Source organism: Tiliqua scincoides, chromosome 2, assembly GCF_035046505.1.
Source record: "Tiliqua scincoides isolate rTilSci1 chromosome 2, rTilSci1.hap2, whole genome shotgun sequence".
Taxonomy (NCBI): domain Eukaryota; kingdom Metazoa; phylum Chordata; class Lepidosauria; order Squamata; family Scincidae; genus Tiliqua; species Tiliqua scincoides.
In genome coordinates, this window is record NC_089822.1 from 154,010,195 (window position 1) to 154,027,350 (window position 17,156).

Below are 17,156 nucleotides of genomic sequence, written 5' to 3' on the forward strand. Positions count from 1 at the left end.
AACTTTAGATTGTAATTCTACATGTAGGATTTATATTATTTCTAATGTTTGTACAGCACCTTACAACACATTGGACTTCTAAGGCATATTTACTGTAAGAAAACTTGCATGTTACAATAAAATTGAGAAAGCTGGCTTAGCTAGTAGAGTGTTCGGAGGTATGTTACAATGATTTGGGTAGTTTAAGTTTACCAGAGACAGGGGCGCAGAATTGATTTGTCTATTTATTTAGAACAGTGATTCTCAGACTTTCTTTTTAGAATGGCAATCTGTTGAGACCCAGCAGAAGTGATGTCATTAACCTGGAAGTGATGTCATAACCAAAAGTGATATCAACAGGGAATTTTTAACACTCCCACAGACAAAACCAAATAAAGTAAACTGAAAAGGTATAACTTTAAACATTTATTTAAAATTAAGAAGAACCCTCCTAACCCTCTCAAACAGTTGCTGACTTGCTTAAAAAAAAATTCCCCAAACATCCTAAAGGCTGCAATTCTATCTACACTTAACTGGGAGTAAGTCCCATTGACTGTTAAAAGCATATACACTGTAGCCTATTAAAAGTACAGATCTGTAACATTTCTTCAAGTGCAGTCACATAACATGGTAGCATCAAGTCTAACATACAGTATTAAAAATAAAATGCAGATTGAAATGAATAGAGAACCACCTGAAATTGGTTCGCCAACCCACAGGTTGAGAAACACTGATTTAGGATATCATTGCAGCAGCTCACCTTGTATCAATTTTGGAAGGCTAACAGCCATTTGAATTTGTTTTATTTTTATTTTCAGGACACTTACATAGTGCCTAAGAAAAAACCCACTGGCTTTTATTTTTTTGGTTAATAGATGTTATTGTTTTTGCAGGTGGACATTTGGAACTGTAGTAATTTGGATTAGGTGGCTGTGTTTAGACAGAAGATTGTTTTCAGCTTCAGCCTCCCTAGGCAGGGGAGGAAGGAATTGAAAGCTGTTTGTATCATCCAGGGAAGCCCAAGTAACCCAATGCACTGCATTTCTTTTGCAAAATATACAAGACTGACTCCTTGTTAATAGATTGAACAGGCAATTGTTTTAATACATAGAAATTGATGCAATATATTTTTTTTCCTGCTAACTGTCATTGAATCAGACAGACTCACTCCACTCACCAAGCCTTTGAGGGCCAGCCTGCTGCTAGGAACAAAATATCTGGGTCACTGTTGTCTCACTTAATAGAGTCCCCCTGAGAAGAAGGAAGCAGCACCCAACCAGAGATACAGCAACTATGCAATTAGGGAGGGAAATGGCCTTCAGCAATGTGAAACCGAGTTGGATTTATGAGCAATAGACAGGAAGCAGTAATATAGGCATTGACTATTAAAAGGAAGAAGCCCTGGGGGGACTTTTCGTTTAGGTTTGGATTCTGCCCCACTCTGGTTGATTAGCTCGTATATAGGATGATCCATCATCAGCCCAGCTAGGCAGCTCTTTGAATAAGCCCAAAGTTGAGACTGAAGAGGATTTGAGAACATGACCTCCAAAATAGAGGAAAAAGAGCTCCAGGAAAGACTGCGGGAAGCTTCTGCTTTAGGGGATCTTGAAGAAGTTCAGCGGCTGGTGGAAGTTGGTGTGAGTGTGAACTCTCAGAATGAAATCAATGGCTGGTAAGCATTTCACAAGTGAAATTATAGTGACAGTTCCTTCCAGGCAATGCCAATATAAATCTCTTAAAAGGAGCAGCCTTGCGATGTATGTTTTATCAAGTTTGGAATGAGATTTTAAAAGGAATCAAATGTGTACACCTGTGGGCCAGGCAAAAATGGGTTAAAAGTGAATTAGTGATGGTTGTTACTGTTGATCATTGTCATATTAAATTTACATGATTTTGTTGTTAAAAGCGTGGTTATTTTTCTGTTTGGGAACCTGGAAGCTTAAATGTAAGCATTTTTTGGAACACATTTACTTTGAATTTGAGTTCATTATTATTTGTGGTTGCCATTCTATCCACACTTGGAAATGAGCTGCACTGAATGTACATTTCTGAGAAGAGTTGGATAAGTTTCTGTTCATAAGTTTTCACAGTTGTGGGCAATTGAACAAGTTAGAGCAGTGGTTCTCAAGTTTTTTAGCACCGGGTGCCCACTTTTTAAAATGACACTCTGTTGAGACCCACCTAACTTTATGAGTCTTTGAAAAAGGTGATGTAGAAAGAAACAAGATTTTTATCTATATATTCCCAAGCAATATTTTTTTTATTTGCAAATAACTTGATAAATTTCTCATAATGAGGCAAGCCTAATGAATAACCTCCAGGATTGAGGAGCTTAGTTATGTGACCCAGCCTTCATCTGCCCCCACTACTTCTCATTGGCAAATCTGGAAAAAAAAAGACAAACATTTATCTGCCTATATTTGCACAAGCTTACAAAGTGCAGGAGCTCAGCTGTTTGCAGGGAAGTGGCAGCTGTCTGATTTTTGAATAGCTGGCCCTTGTGGTTTGAGGCAATTAGTTATCTGATCTTTCCATCACCCATTTTTTCATTGATGGTCTGCTGGACCCACCAGAAATTGGGTCATGACCCAGCAAGTGGGTTCTGACCCATAATTTGAGAAACGCTGAGTTGAACAATATGTTTTTAATGCTGTTTCCATTTCTAAAAAGTTGGTTTTATCATATTAAAATTATCTACCCTCTGTATCATAAGAGATCTATTAATTAAAGCAAAAAAATGCAGAGGAATTGCCTACAAATGAAATTTTATTTTTGCTGGCTTTGAAAGTTGAAATTGACATTTCAGTGATTCTCTGAAAGTAAAAAGGGTAAGGGCATAATCCTAACCAGGTCTACTCTGAAGTAAGTCCTATTTTGTTCAGTGGGGCTTACTCTCAGGAAAGTGTGGTTAGGATTGCAGCCTAAATGTGTCAACTCACTTTTTGCCACATATTTTGAGCATGGTTGTGCTTTCTTTTGTTGTACTGCATAGTACAAATAGTAGCAGTACTTGTTTGTTTTAATATGACAGTAAAGTAACCTAGGAATCTGTATTGGTTCAAGCTTTGTCTGGTATACAATGATGTGAGGGTAAATTTTGAAGGGTAGGAGCTTGTCATGACCCCCCTCCAATATCTACACCTCACTTATACAACAAAACTCAACAACAAAACTCCAACTTTAAATTTCTGCATTAGGGAGTTTTGTTCTACTGCCACTTATTCCTACTTTGAAACTTATTATACTTAATTTTAAAATCTAACTCATGTTATCCCAAGCTCATGAAATTGGTTGCAATTGCTTAAAATAACTGCATAAAAATTGGAAAAGGATTTTTTTTAAAAATCCTGGATAAGAAGGAAGAAGTAGGCTAAGTTACTGACCTATGTACTGTATGTTTAGTTAGAAGTAAGTCCCACTTTGTTCAACAGGACTTAATCCCAGGTACATTTTTTTTAGGATTGTAGCCTTAATGTAATGTGAGCTACATGATGTTTTCTAGGCAGCCCTGGGAAAGACAATGGCCTGGGTGTGAAGATATGCCCCTAGGCAAATTTCTCAGTTTGCCACTTCTGAGCCTGATGTTTCTCAGTTAAGATCCTTTCAAAAAAGCTTTAAAAGGCTGGGTGTTCCTGCTATAGGAGAATTCTTGGAGCTCTGCTATGCCCTCAACTACACCTGTGCTGACGACAGAGCCTCAACTTACACAATTTCAAATTTATGCAAAGCATTCGATAAGCCACAATAATATCACACCATCACCCATCTTCACACATCACCATCACCATCCCCTGAGGGCTGGGGATAAGAATAGGCCCTCAGTTTGGTTGTACTTGTCCTAAGAGGTGACTAAACAGCCACCAGGTAGATGGGACTAATCAGCCTGGGAAGGCAGCTCATCTGAGAGAAGGAAAACTCTGATCCCAAACCTCCACTGCCTTGTGGCTACATCCAGTTATGGAAAAGGCTTCAGGAGTCAACCTTGAGGCAAAATCCGGAGCCGGAGTCCCTGAGGCAGTTCATGGCTGAACACAGTCACGTTCTGGCAACTCCTGCGACGTCGCTGGAACCAACCGTATTGGCTTCTGCCTTTCCATTGGACCATTTCAGCGACGTGAAGAGGGGGGATTTGCTGCATGGGAAACAGTCTATCCTCCATATCTACTTTACCCAGGCTTCGTGCACTGGAGAGGACTCTGTTCCAGAACACTATTCAGAGCGCAATACCATAGTCTTCCGAGACTGAAGAATGCCAACAACCCATCTTCTCTTCACAGTGTTCTTTCCCTGCTCATCCCAAACCCTTCCGTGGAGCTGCACATGTGCTGAAAATTGACTTATATAAGGGTGGTCCAAACAGAATCCTTATGTAAGCCGGGAAGCACCTATATTGAGTAGAATGCCTTTGTCTTGGACCCTGTGCCCTTATTTAATATTTTTTGTAAAGGACCTGAATGAGGGGATGCCTATTATATTTGCAGAAGAGACAAAGTTGTGGGTGACTAACAAAAAAAATCAGAAAAATAAATCAGAAAAATTATCAGAATTCAAAACAATGTTGATGATCTTGATAATTGGACCCATGCCAACAAGATGAATATCAGCAGAGACAAAGATGAAGGCCTGAATGCAGGTAAAAATCAGAGGCACCAATAAAGAAAGAGAGAGACCTTGCGGCATGTGTGAAAAATTTTAGGTGTCTTACTGGACCATAAGCTGAACATGAGCCAAAAGAGTGATGTGGCTGCAAAAACACTAGTGCATTGCTGGGCAGCATTAGATGAGGCATAGGGTCCAAATAATGAGAAGGAATAGTTTTGCTGTAGTCAGGACTCATGGAACACCCTGTTTGGGGCAGTCATGGAATTCCCAGTTTTGGGCACCATGTTTTAAAAAGGACTTTGGAGCAGGTTAAAAGGAGGGCAACTAAGATGGTGAGGGGTCCAGAAATCAGGTCCAGTGAGGAATGGTTAAAAGAACTTGGTATATTTAGCATGGAGAAGAGAAGACTAAGGGCTGCCAGGTAGAAGAAGGAAAGGATTGACTCTCATGGCTCCTGAAGGGATTCCTAGAACTAATGAAGCTATAGGAAAGTAGTCTTAGGTTAGACATGAGAAAGACTTTGTAAATCATAAGAGCTGTGTGGCACTGGAGCAGTCTGCCTCATGCAGTTGTGGTCTCTCTTGCATTGGAGGTGTCCAAGCAGAGGCTGTCAGTGATGCTATAGCAGTTACCTACTGCAGTTGCATGTGCAGGCGGTTGAACTAGATGACCTCCAAGTCCTTTCAACTCAAACATTCTGTAAGTTCTGTAGAAATCAGTGAAACTTCTGAGTATGTATGTACAGGATTCTGTTGGGTGTGAAAGCATTGGTTCTGCACCTTCCAACTGAAGAGTACAATTCCATCCAATTTCTTGTAAACACCCGCTAGAATTATATTTACAAGGTTGCATTTTTTAATGAACAGTTAATCTGCCATCACAATTATCTGTTGTTCACCCAACATCAAATGCTTCCTTCTCATTGAGATGCTTTGGGGGGGACGAGACAACAGAAAATTTTTATGTATGATTTATCAAATTAAGGTAACAAATTTTATTAAAGTAATTTGGTAAAATCTTTTACTAGTACACATTCTAAAAGTAACCCTTTGGAGATTAAAATATAGCTCTAGTTTTTATGCCTATAACTTCAGCATTGGAAGTTTGACAGCACTTGTACAGGTGTGCTCTGCTTAACAACCCTTTGCTTAACGACGGACCGCATATATGATGATTATCAAAGCACAATAAAGAGTTCTTAATGAGGCAATTGCGTCTCCCATAACCTGCAGCAGACTGTCTGTTTATACAACAGAGAGGCTCTTAATGCAAAGAAGAGGCAGTCTATCTCTAGTAGCCTGTGCAACCAGCAAGTGTCTGGCAGGAAGTGTCTATTTACACAACAAAGGCAATAGATTGGACTGAATGTTCACTTAGTGACCTAATTGCATAACAGTGTGGATCAGAGAACGTATCCCTGTTGTTAAGTGGCACACATCTGTATATGACTTTAGAAGTTTGGTTAGAAAACTGGGGTCCAACAAGGATTTTGCTGACTGCACGGAGGGTTTCTACCACCAGAGGTCACTGTTGAATCAGGAAATGTGGCAAGATTCAAGAATGTTGTATAAGAAAAATGTCCTAATAAACATTAATAACACTGAAAAAGTAATGTGGTAAAGCTGCTCAATTTAATGTAGATTTGCATCATCCTTCACTGCAGACATAATGATTGAAGTTTTATTTTGCACAGCAAGGATTTTCACTTAGTTTTCTGTTTTCTTGTGCAGGACTTGCTTGCATTGGGCCTGTAAACGGAACCATGCTCAGGTGGTATCCTATCTGTTAAATGCTGGAGCTGATAAGGAAATTCTCACAGTCAAAGAAGAAAAACCAGCCCAGTTAACATCAAAGCAGGAAATTAGGAAGATGCTGGGAGGTAAACTGATTAGTCAATACTAATAACTGTAAGGAATATTTGAATGCTAATTTGCCTCTCCCTGTTGGAATTGTAATTACCACAGATAATGAATCAGTGTCATCTTGTCTTCTTGCAACTTTGTGCTGCAAATCTTATGCTAGAGTTAGCACTGGTGTAAGCATTTCTTTGGACTAAGGAAAATTGGTAGTCATCAGAAGTAGGTTGCTAGGCTTTTTGTATGCTACTGGCCTAAAATGGGGCATATTGTTGTGATTATGTGATGTGTGAACAAATGTATGCAGTGTGCAATTTAATTCTTCTCATTGGCAAGTGTTTTCATTAGGATTGCCAATGACTGAATTTTATAAACTACAAATTTGTGATATTACTACCTTCGTCTCACACACCCTGTTGCTCTGAAAAAACTAGTGTAGTTGCCAATTTTGGAACTCTTTCCCCAGTTGGGTGGTGTTCTTATTTAGCTGAAGTTCTTCCTTTCTTTTTCTTCTGCAGTGGAAGATGCTGATGAGCTTCAGGATGAAAAGAAAGAGTCCGCCTTGCCCATTCTCCCCAATTACTTGGCTAATCCAACTTTCCCTTATGTTTATAATTCCATGAGCAGCAGCACTACCAGCACCTCAGCTTCCTCTTTGAATGGAAGACTTTCCCCTTCTCTAGAACAGCACAATGAGGATTCTCTTATTTCTTTACCTCAAGTCCAGACGCCTGGCCTTGCTGTGTTGCAACACGAAAAGTCTGCTTCTTTGGGGTCTGATGGGGACCTAACTAGGGCAATTGCTGTAGAACGCCCAGAACCTGTGGTCCAGAATGGCTACTTTCACCAGATGCCTGTTCCTCCGAGTAGGACTCTCCCTTCCCCAGTTTCATCAAAACAGCCTGAAACTCTGCAACAGAATGGCTCTTGTGCAGGACCTGTTCCAACATTTCAGCCCTTTTTCTTCACTGGAGCATTTCCCTTTAGTAATATGCAAGGTAACCTCAAGCAATTTAAACTGCATAGCTGTACTTTCAAGCTACAGAAGTGTGTCTTGGGTATAAATGGTGATAACAAAATAGAACAAGTTGTGCTTAGATTTAACCAGAAACAGTGGGTTTGTTAGGACATCAAGTTAACCTGTCCCAAAAGGGCTCACAATCTAAAATAGTTGGATTGACTGACTTCTTGAAATAAAGTTGGTTAGCCAAAGATGCCTGCAAGCTGGGCTCTTTGCTAGAGACAGAATCAGCCTTGTGATCCAGGGTTTTGATTACATGTTTTTCTCACTGCTGCTGAACAATCCTGCAGTCACTGGCATGGCAGGCATTTTCTAATGTAAGTCTACGTGCTTGTGCAAGCTCCCAATGAGAAAGCCCTAAAAACCAAACTGTGAAATGGTCTTGTCGAAGGGGAAACATATTCATCATTATGCCAGCAGGAAGGTATTCTATGACTGTGCCTTCAAGTCTCCAAGTCAGGGGGTTTGCATATAAATAGGATAGGCTTGTTCTTTTAACATACAGAATTCTGCTCCCTTCCAGACTTAGAGAAGTAATATAGAAAGAATAACCTAGGCAATCTTTTGAGATTTCATTGGCACGAATAATATTACTAACAGCTCAATCCTATCCAGTACTGATGCAACCACAATGCAGCTCCAATTTAAGGGAACAATGTGATTGCTCCCCTCGATACAGAATGCAGTGTGTGCCCTGTTGGCATGGCTCTACTGGCTCTGAAAAGTTTGTTAGGATTGGACTGTTAGGCTGCAGTCCTAGACATATTTACCAGGAAGTAAGCTCAGTCGAATGTGATGGAACTTATTTCCAAGTAAACATGTATAGGATTGTGCTGCAGTCAAACATACTTACTAAGGACTTAGCCCCAGGGATATCTGATATTTGTCTTTTGTTATGTTGGAAATGAAACTTACTTCGAAGTAAGCATGCATGGGATTGTGCTGTGACTGTCTTTTTCAAATAACACTTTTATGCTGCAATCCTATCCACACTTTCCTGAGAGTAAGTCTCATTGAATACAATTGAACTTCTGAGTAGTCATAAGATTATGCTGAATATGTATTGTGTGTGTTTTCCACCTAGAACTGGTGCTTAAGGTTAGAGTTCAAAACCGTACTCTTAAAGAGAATGATTTCATTGAGATTGAACTGGACCGACAAGAGCTGACCTACAAAGAGCTTCTCCGAGTGAGCTGCTGTGAACTGGGGGTTAATCCAGAGCATGTGGAGAAAATTAGAAAGCTTCCAAATACAGTATTAAGGAAGGTAAGATCCCATAACCTTAACTAGTTTTTCATTAGTTCCTCGGTTTAATTCTTATTTCCAGCAGAACATGTGGTCCACCAAAGAGAATGCAGTCCAAGAGATGTGCATTGTGGTTGCTTAGTGTGTCATTCCCTGTATTTGAAGTCTTGGGAAGAAAGCAACATGGATGCTGGGCTTCATTCAACCTGTTGGATCACAAGCCGTGCAGGCCTGCCTTATGCATTTGAATGATTCCTTTATTATTTAAGGTTATGTTTGTACTATACTATGAACTGACAATATTTCACCAGGAATATTGTATTCAGTCTTCAGAAGGTTGGCTAGTGTTGCATTTAATAGTAATGATTGTCTTAGAAAGCCAATATATATCAAAGATTCTGTAGTTAGCAATGGATATGCAGGTATTCCTTGCGCAAGGGTGGAGCAATTAAATATAGACAATTCAAATGCCATTTTTTCCTCTGTGCAATTAATGCCAATTCTGGAATTCATTTTTGAAACTGATATTTTGGTGTTAATGTCAGCTTGTCAATGACAGTATGACTTGTTACATTCTAAACACCAGTTTATCAAGTTGTTGCCAATACTTCCAGTAATGGAAATTGGATTCTTTGATACATGACTACAAGGTATTCTGTACAAAGAATTAATGCAGGTTCTCTTTTTACTAAATTAGATTTTCTGTTATTCCACAGATCTTGTATTTCATTGCTTAAGAAAGGAATGATTTCATTTTTTGCTCCTTTCTATTTTCAGTTTTTTTCATGTCTGTAGTAGGGAATGTACATGCACAGAACAGCAGCATGTCATGTGCACATTTCTTGGAGATATTGCCTGCGGTAGTAAAAAGGCTTGCCTTCTGTGCGAGTGGCTTGGCACCTATGTTGCTGTTAAAAAAAACAACACCATGCAAGTGCGTGCAGTTTAGAAGGGACAAGATAGGCATACGCATTTATATGTGCATCAATTGTGTATTCCATGTTGCTGTTGCATATTTAAATTGCGTACTTCTCCTTTGTCTTTTGATATGTTGGAAATTTTTATGTTGATGTATGTTGCATTATCTTGTGCAGGGCTAATCTTTTTGCACCATCACTACCCTTGGTTCTCTGCTGCCCTGGACTCTTCCCGTTGCAATCCGAAAGCCCTGCTGTTTTCTTTAGATACACATTGTGGATATTTTCCCCCAACAAACATTTTTTTAGTAAAATGCTCTAGCCCCATCTCCACTGTATTTACAGTTTACCTCAATTTCAGTAGTACCTGGGTGAATTTTTTTTCCATCATAAAGTTCTTAACCTTCTCTTTTAAATGAGCAATACCACTGGAAGATAATTGCTTCTGAAAAAAATGCCTTCCTACATCTAGAATCTCTGCCCAACTTTCACTGCAAAACTGAATAGTCAAACATGAATTATATAGTATAGTGTTATAAGTAACACAAGAGCAGGACATTCCTGCACTATTTTCTAGTCACCCTTAGCTCCTGCTTTCCCTCAAGATCATAGTTACCTTCAGGCAGCAAAGCTAATCTGATTTAGTACTAGATTAACAGACTTCACCCTTTATTCCTGATCTCCATGCAAGAGAGACCTACCTTGTTTTTGCTTTAAAATGTTCTAACGATTGCTTCATTCCTTATAGGCTGGTGTAGTGGCTTTTATAAAGTGTGCTTAAATAACTTTCCTTAATGGTGCTTTCAGCACTAGCTTAGCTCAACTACAAGAGTGCTTATTTCTCTTGAAGAGACTGTCACTAGCCTGGCTATGTGCACATAACCCAAGGCAGATAATTGGCAATAAGGAAGGGACAGTGAGGGTGACTTAATCCAGCTGGCAGTTCCCCCTTTTGAACAAGTGCTTGGCACCATTAATGATTTTCTGAGTGGTGTTAAGCATAGGTAACCCCAGCAGCTGAATAAGAGGGAAAAAAACCCACGTGTGAAGTTATCTTTTGTGCTTGTGGTTTCTTGTCCAGCTAGGGACATCTGCACAGAGATCTGCTTGCTCGCGCACCCCCACCCCTTCAGTGGATGGGAATGCACATTCATCATTATTTGTTAGTACTTTGTCAGGAGGAGACACTGAAACAAGGCATTAAAGTTTGAGGTTATTACTTTTAATGATGGAAAGTTAATTTTAGAGCTCTAGTGTGAGCTTTCTGTTCACACTAGAATTAACTTGGAGGCAAGAAGGTAGATAAATGTATTAACATATTCTTCTGCTCACCTGCCATTAACTGAATAGCTAGGAGGGGACAGACATTTTCACAGTTTGGGTTAGACTTCTGGCTCCAGGATGAAAATACAGATCTAATTGAACCAGGAAATGTCTGTGAGCATTTCATCCCTGTAATACACTCTTCTTCCATGTCACTCTACTGCAAACTAAGTCTGACTGTTTTTGTAGGCCTGTCTAGTTGTGTGGGGTAAGCTGTACTTTTAGGAAAATCCAATCTTAACTCCCAGAAAACAACCTCAGACTTAAATACGCAACATATTGTTAAATAGCAAGCAAAAATGGACTCATTACTTGCGGCTTGTATGTTTCATTGTCTTAATTGACTGTGTTTATTTCTTTAAGGACAAAGATGTTGCACGGCTTCAGGATTTCCAGGAATTGGAGCTGGTCCTAATGATAAGCGATAATGACTTTCTGTTTAGAAATGCTGCACCAACATTGACTGAAAAGCCTTGTTATAATAGGAAGGCATCAAAGCTAACTTACTAACAGTTCAAGTAAAATGTATGTCACTAGTTATTAACAGTTAAACAAGGACTTTCGTAAGGGCTAATATCCTCAAACTCTAGTTTACCTTGGAAGACAGAATTATCCTGTTAAACATACTTACTTGGAAGTGAGTACAGCTGAAACAGATTGGACTTGTTTTTAGGTAAATGTGCTTAGGAAGAGGGTGTCATACTTGTAGTATCTACAGTTAATCTTCTGAGTAAACTGGCAGTGAAATAACTTCTTGAATAGGATACTAGGCAGTGATAGAGTGCTGTCTCTCCACGTAGCAGTGTTTCTTTCAAGGGAATGATCTCTTCTTTGAATATTGCAGAGTTAGAAGCTCTCAGGGAAAGTCTTAAATTAGATTGTTCTAAGTGCTAATTCTTTTAAAAAAGAGCAGGAGCACATGCCGAGGACAGAATACATTTAATGCTTGTAATTGGATACTTAACATGCAGAGATTCCTAGTATATGTGTCTAGAGTAAGATATGTAGCTTGAAGGGAGGATAAGCTACTTTATAGGAAGAGGGAAAAGGAGGAGAAATCAGTGTTCTCAATTTACTTAACTGGTGCAGTGTACCAAGCAATTCTGCAACTGACAAATTATGCTGATACAGTATCCTTTGGGGAAGAGCATGTTGTAATGGAATCCTGCCACTTGTAAATGTCAAGAGGAGCAGCCAGTGGTGTCAGGGACAGGATGTGGCCTCAGAGGGAAGTTTATCATGTTAGCTTTACTGCTAGGATTGGGACACGCTAGTAGTAAGATTCCAAAACAGAGGCAGGGCTATAAAGTTTGGAGGTGGCAAAAAGAAACTTCTCCCTCAAGAGTGTGACATGGGAGTTGCACATGAAGAAGCAGCTGTGTCTACCCACTCTTTCTTAGGAGCCAGGCTTGAATTTCTGACAGAAGCACAACACTTTATTTGGGTGGCTTAAAAATCTTAGGAAGTGGTAAATCAGCTGGCACTTCTTCAAAATGGTGCTTAGGTCCAACATTTATAGGATTAACCCAAACTGTACGTATGGCACTGACAAAACTTTTAGGGTATGACCATCTAACTTATGACTGTCTGTAAACAATGCAGAATGATTGACATCATCTGGTGTGCTTTGCTTTTTGGGGTAGGGGTTAAGATGAAAAGGCTCTGGAGGGAGGTTTCACAGCAGCTGCTCCACACTGTAACCTGCTGACATCTCTGATTTGAGTACAATTCCCCTTAGCAGCTACACTTTATGCTAATGGTCTTAAAGCTATTACCTGTTTCAATGAACATAATCATGTAGCATTTTTAATAGAATTAATTTTAATATGAAGCTAAAATCTTGGTATTTCTATGCATTTTTTGGAAGTCTTGCTTGCATTTCATTATAGGCATGCCCAGCTTTTCATCTTCTTGCTAGTTCACACTCTCTATAAGTACTCTATTGTAAAATCCTAGGATAAACAAGCAATCTGGAAAAGCATGGAAACATAATGCTTTTTAATAAATATAACTATTTTTTGGATTTAGGGAAGGGACTAATCAGTCCCTGCAAGGCAGTTAATAGTGACCAGCAGAAGCATTCCCTACTGTGTCAGCGCTTCTAACCTGCTCTTTGGATTCAGTATTCCTGAGTCCTACAGCTCCAGCTTTGGGCCACGTCTTACTGAACAACAGCTCTGTCCACAGTTGGGCCCTTCTCAAGTGAAAGTTTCCTCCAAAGTAATGCTTTCAGAATGCTGCTTGTAGAAAAATGTGTGTCAGAGCTGATCATCCAACTGCTTTGGCAGGCAGTGGGCTCTGGTCTGTGGCCATTGCTATATTAGCCACTACCACCTTCAAAAGGGGCTTCATTGAATTAATTCCAAAATCAAAAGCTTTAGGGACAAACTTGAATCCTCCTCTTTTTAGATGCTGTATGGGGCAGACAGGAAAAAAGTGACCCACTGAGCACTTACAAGTTCCTGAAACCTGGATCTTCATTTCATTTGTTTGCATTATGCTTTCCTTTCTGAAAGAAGTTCAAAGCAGCTAACAACTTATGTTAAGTACAGGGTCTTCATTGCTTGCTATTGTTAGGGGAGAACCATGACTTGAAAAATCTAGCAGCACGATAAGCTTCTTCCTCCTGTAGATTTTTTTTAAAGGAGGAAGCTCATAAATGTAACTTACTAAACACTACATTTTCATCTTCTCCACCTTCTATTACATCTTTTGACAGAGGAGTTTAATGTCAAATATTTACGTAGTTTCAATGGCCTCTAAGTGCTTCCAGTAAGAGTAGGGACTCGGAGATGTACCGAAGAATCACTGTGACTAATATAATAGATTAACCATGGAATTTAATCTGAGATCCCTTATGAAAGGGAGTTCAGAGCTGATGGCATTGTTGTGAACAATCAGTTTATGTATACGGCTCTCAGTTCAGGCAATACATTTGAAGTTTGGGTCTAAACATGACAGTTTGTCTGTGTTCAATCAGGATAAATTACCACCATCATTAAAAAGTTTAATACTATGTTAAGAATAGCATAATATGCTTATAATACTATGCTAAGTATTAATAACATAATAATTAAAATAATCTGTCACTTATGGGTACATGTTTTAATCAAATAACTGGTTTCTGTTTAATAACTAAAGGGACTGTTTTAAATGATCAGTTGTCCTAGAACTACTCCTCCTGTACTCATTTCTGTTTATGGAAAGAAGCGGACAAATCGAGAGTAAATAGCCTATGGGACAAACAAGAGAGTTTGACAGCTCTTTAGCCCTGGACAAGTGAACAATTAAACATCAATAGGAATTCCTAGTGGCTGGAGTTTACAGCTGGGGGGGTCGGGTGTAATTTATGACAATCCAGGGTAATTAGCAAGGGGGCATAGCTGAAAGATGCTTAGAACCCTTCTTTGTATAGTTGTCATGCTGTCTCAGGATAACAGCTGTGACATAATTGCTAGATCTCAGTTGTGCAAATGATCACTGACTCAAGATTGTGTCACCTAACATCAGGGGGCTAAAAGATATTTCTGCCTCTGCTCCTGGTTCTAATTCTCAATGTCACTTTAGGTTCACATTCTGAGCCCCAATGCGCCTTAAACATTAGCACAGGGTTTAGAGAATTCTTAATGTCGGTGGAACAATGTTTGACAGCACGTCAGTTTTGTGGTACAGTCTAACAGTTGCAGATTAATTTGGATTGACTTAATCCCCCTTTTACCACTGAGGTCTGATTTATCCAGTATTCACTTAAGGAAGTGAAAATCATGCCACTGACTGAGTCTGCAATGTACATGTTCTCCAACAGGTCCCAGCTCCAGGCTTGCACAGCATACTTTGACAATTATTTTGTTTGTAGTTTAAAAGGCTCAAGAGTTGCTCCTGGAAGGTGCATCTTAAGTCTCATTTTGCAAGTACATAAGCATGCAGTTAAAATCAAGAACCTGTATTCATTGTTAGCTATTCTGGAAGGAAATGTGCTTTTGTGCTATAGAATTTGACTTAAACATTTCAGCTCCTTACAGGAGGAAACTCCTAAGGATCATGGCCACAATCCAGCCCAGAGTGAATGAGCTTATGTGTGCCTCACTCTGGGCTAAATTGTCACCTAAATGTTTTAGGTGTCTCATTTTCAAGACACCCTCAAGAATCCAATATGTGGGTGAATAAACTGAGATGAAGTATTGGTTAGCAACAGTGTTAACATACAGCAGGTTATTTGATTTTACTGCACAGTTGGTGGCATCTTTCTATGCACTCAGAGGAATATTTTTATATTGTATAACTTATGCAATTTATAAAAGATTTTATTAGCTTTGCTAACCAAATTATTAACCTAATAACTGTGTACTGTAGTTCTCTCTAACATTGGTGGATATAAAGGATTCAGGACTTCTTGCATTGCTATTAAAAATATGATTAAGTGAAGAATTAACCAAATGGTCTAGGGTTAAGATTCTTGTTTCCTATGTGTTGTATCCTTTCTATAATGAATAAAATTTTGTTGCCTCTAAAAGGGAAGATTTGGGTTGAGTGTTTTTTTTTCAAACTTTATTCAGGTGAATCTTAACCCATTTCCGCCCAGCCCACATTTGATCCCTGTTGCATATTTGCACTGCTGGGCAGAAATGGCTTAATAAAAAGAAATTAGTTATGGCCAAGTCCCATGAATTTCTTCATGTCTAGCTTACCTCATTGATATTAACAGTACTTAGTCATGACAATTTTCTTTGGATACAAAACAATTCGTTTTATTTATAATGAAAATTGAACTCTCAGCTTAGAGCCCAATCCTGTGCTCGGTGGCACTGCTTCCTGCCACTGAGCACTGTTGCAAACATGCCATAAGGCACGTTTGTGAGTCTCTCCGCCTGGCTCCCGCCCATGCTAGCCCAGCACCGGCTGGCAAAATAACAAATTCAAGGTGCCAGTGTTAATCTTTAAGACCTCAAACAATCAGTCTGTTGTATCCCCATTGTGCTCCAACGTCATCAAATGAGGGCCACCTTCTGGTGTCACTTTTCCAGGTAACTTTGGTTGCCTCTAGAAATGGAAACTTCAATCAGAGAGAAGTGGTTCCTGTAATGCTGTGATCTGTTATTTGGAAATATCGCTTTGGATTTGTTTTTTAAATCAATGTTCTATAATAGAATTATTGTAATTTAGGAGGCATTTCCTCTGAATATTGTACATCATTTGGGGAGCCTCACTGAAAACTGGACTCTTAAAAAATTTTTTTTTATTGCTGTTTCATTTTGAAGCCAGCACCATAGCCACACTATTCTTTGGTTCTTTCCACTTAACAGAAAATTGACACAGAAGAATAAGACACTAGAACTTTGTATCACTAGTTGTACTTTACTAGTAATAAAAATGGAATATAGCAGTGCTTCCCAAACTCTTTGGCATTACGGCCCAGTTTTTAAAACGACAATCTGTTGCGACCCATGATAGACCATTATTGGTCATTGTCAGATCCAATATCCATATCATATACTGGGGAGAGGGGGAATACAAGGTATGTAATGTGCCTAATTCTTCTCCTTTTCTATTTTTAATGTTCAACTCAACTTTTTAATGTTTATTTTTCCCATTTTTGATTTTTTATATAATTAAAAAATTGCAATTCAAAAAATTTTCATAACTCACCAAAAATCAGGTCATGGCCCCACAGTTTGGGAAACACTGGAATACAGTAAGTACTATGTGTACACACACACATACACAGTTCATTCACTCTCACATCCATTTTCTTAACAGGATGTGTGTCATTTTAAAAAAATACTTCACTATGTGGAAAATATTTTTTAAAAAATATAAAATTAATGTTTTGGTTCTCACAGGTATATGAAACCTTTGTTCCTGTATCACCAAAACCTGATAGAAATGCTGTTTTGAGAAGTACAGTACATGGAAGGTAGTGCTTTTGGATTGAAAACAAGAATTAGTCCTTTGGATGGTATATAGCAGCTGCCCTATTGCGCCAATCCCGCGTCTTTGGCCATATTATAGAAAATTCCTCTGGATGCTATAAGTCTTGAAGGTGTGTCAAATTCTGCAATTGTTCCTTTGTCAAGAACGAGGACTCTGAGTAAAACAAGAAGGAAAATTTATGCATATCAGGAAAAAGTCTTCTGAAGAGCTGTTACTATTTTTAACTAGGACACTCAGAAGCTTCTATTGCCACAAGAGACCACTGCTTGCAGAATCCCAGAG

At 39.0% G+C, this 17,156-nt stretch overlaps 2 protein-coding genes across 4 annotated transcripts in view; one reads left to right on the forward strand and one right to left on the reverse strand.

The window, feature by feature from the left end:
- The first annotated feature begins 1,236 nt into the window (after window positions 1-1,236).
- Window positions 1,237-12,294, forward strand: ANKRD40 (ankyrin repeat domain 40). Its single transcript, XM_066617806.1, has 5 exons — window positions 1,237-1,651; window positions 6,312-6,460; window positions 6,956-7,435; window positions 8,543-8,724; window positions 11,307-12,294. Exons 1-5 carry the CDS (start codon window positions 1,518-1,520, stop codon window positions 11,451-11,453), a joined length of 1,092 nt encoding a protein of 363 aa, XP_066473903.1. The 5' UTR covers window positions 1,237-1,517; the 3' UTR covers window positions 11,454-12,294.
- A 3,908-nt stretch (window positions 12,295-16,202) lies between these two features.
- The window catches only part of ABCC3 (ATP binding cassette subfamily C member 3), an 81,851-nt gene continuing 80,897 nt past the window's right edge, over window positions 16,203-17,156 (reverse strand). For all 3 annotated transcript variants that reach the window (XM_066613638.1, XM_066613637.1, XM_066613636.1), the window contains one exon: window positions 16,203-17,027. In XM_066613638.1, the coding sequence (XP_066469735.1) occupies window positions 16,916-17,027 (112 nt within the window). In that variant the 3' untranslated portion in view covers window positions 16,203-16,915. The remainder of the gene's footprint in view (window positions 17,028-17,156) is intronic.

What these genes read in the sequence shown, in the direction of transcription:
- ANKRD40 (XM_066617806.1), top strand. Translation starts at nt 1,518, where the DNA reads ATGACCTCCAAAATAGAGGAAAAAGAGCTCCAGGAAAGACTGCGGGAA. An exon ending in TCCCTTTAGTAATATGCAAG is followed by an intron (nt 7,436 to 8,542) that starts GTAACCTCAAGC and finishes TTTTCCACCTAG; the next exon opens with AACTGGTGCTTAAGGTTAGA. An exon ending in CAAATACAGTATTAAGGAAG is followed by an intron (nt 8,725 to 11,306) that starts GTAAGATCCCAT and finishes TATTTCTTTAAG; the next exon opens with GACAAAGATGTTGCACGGCT.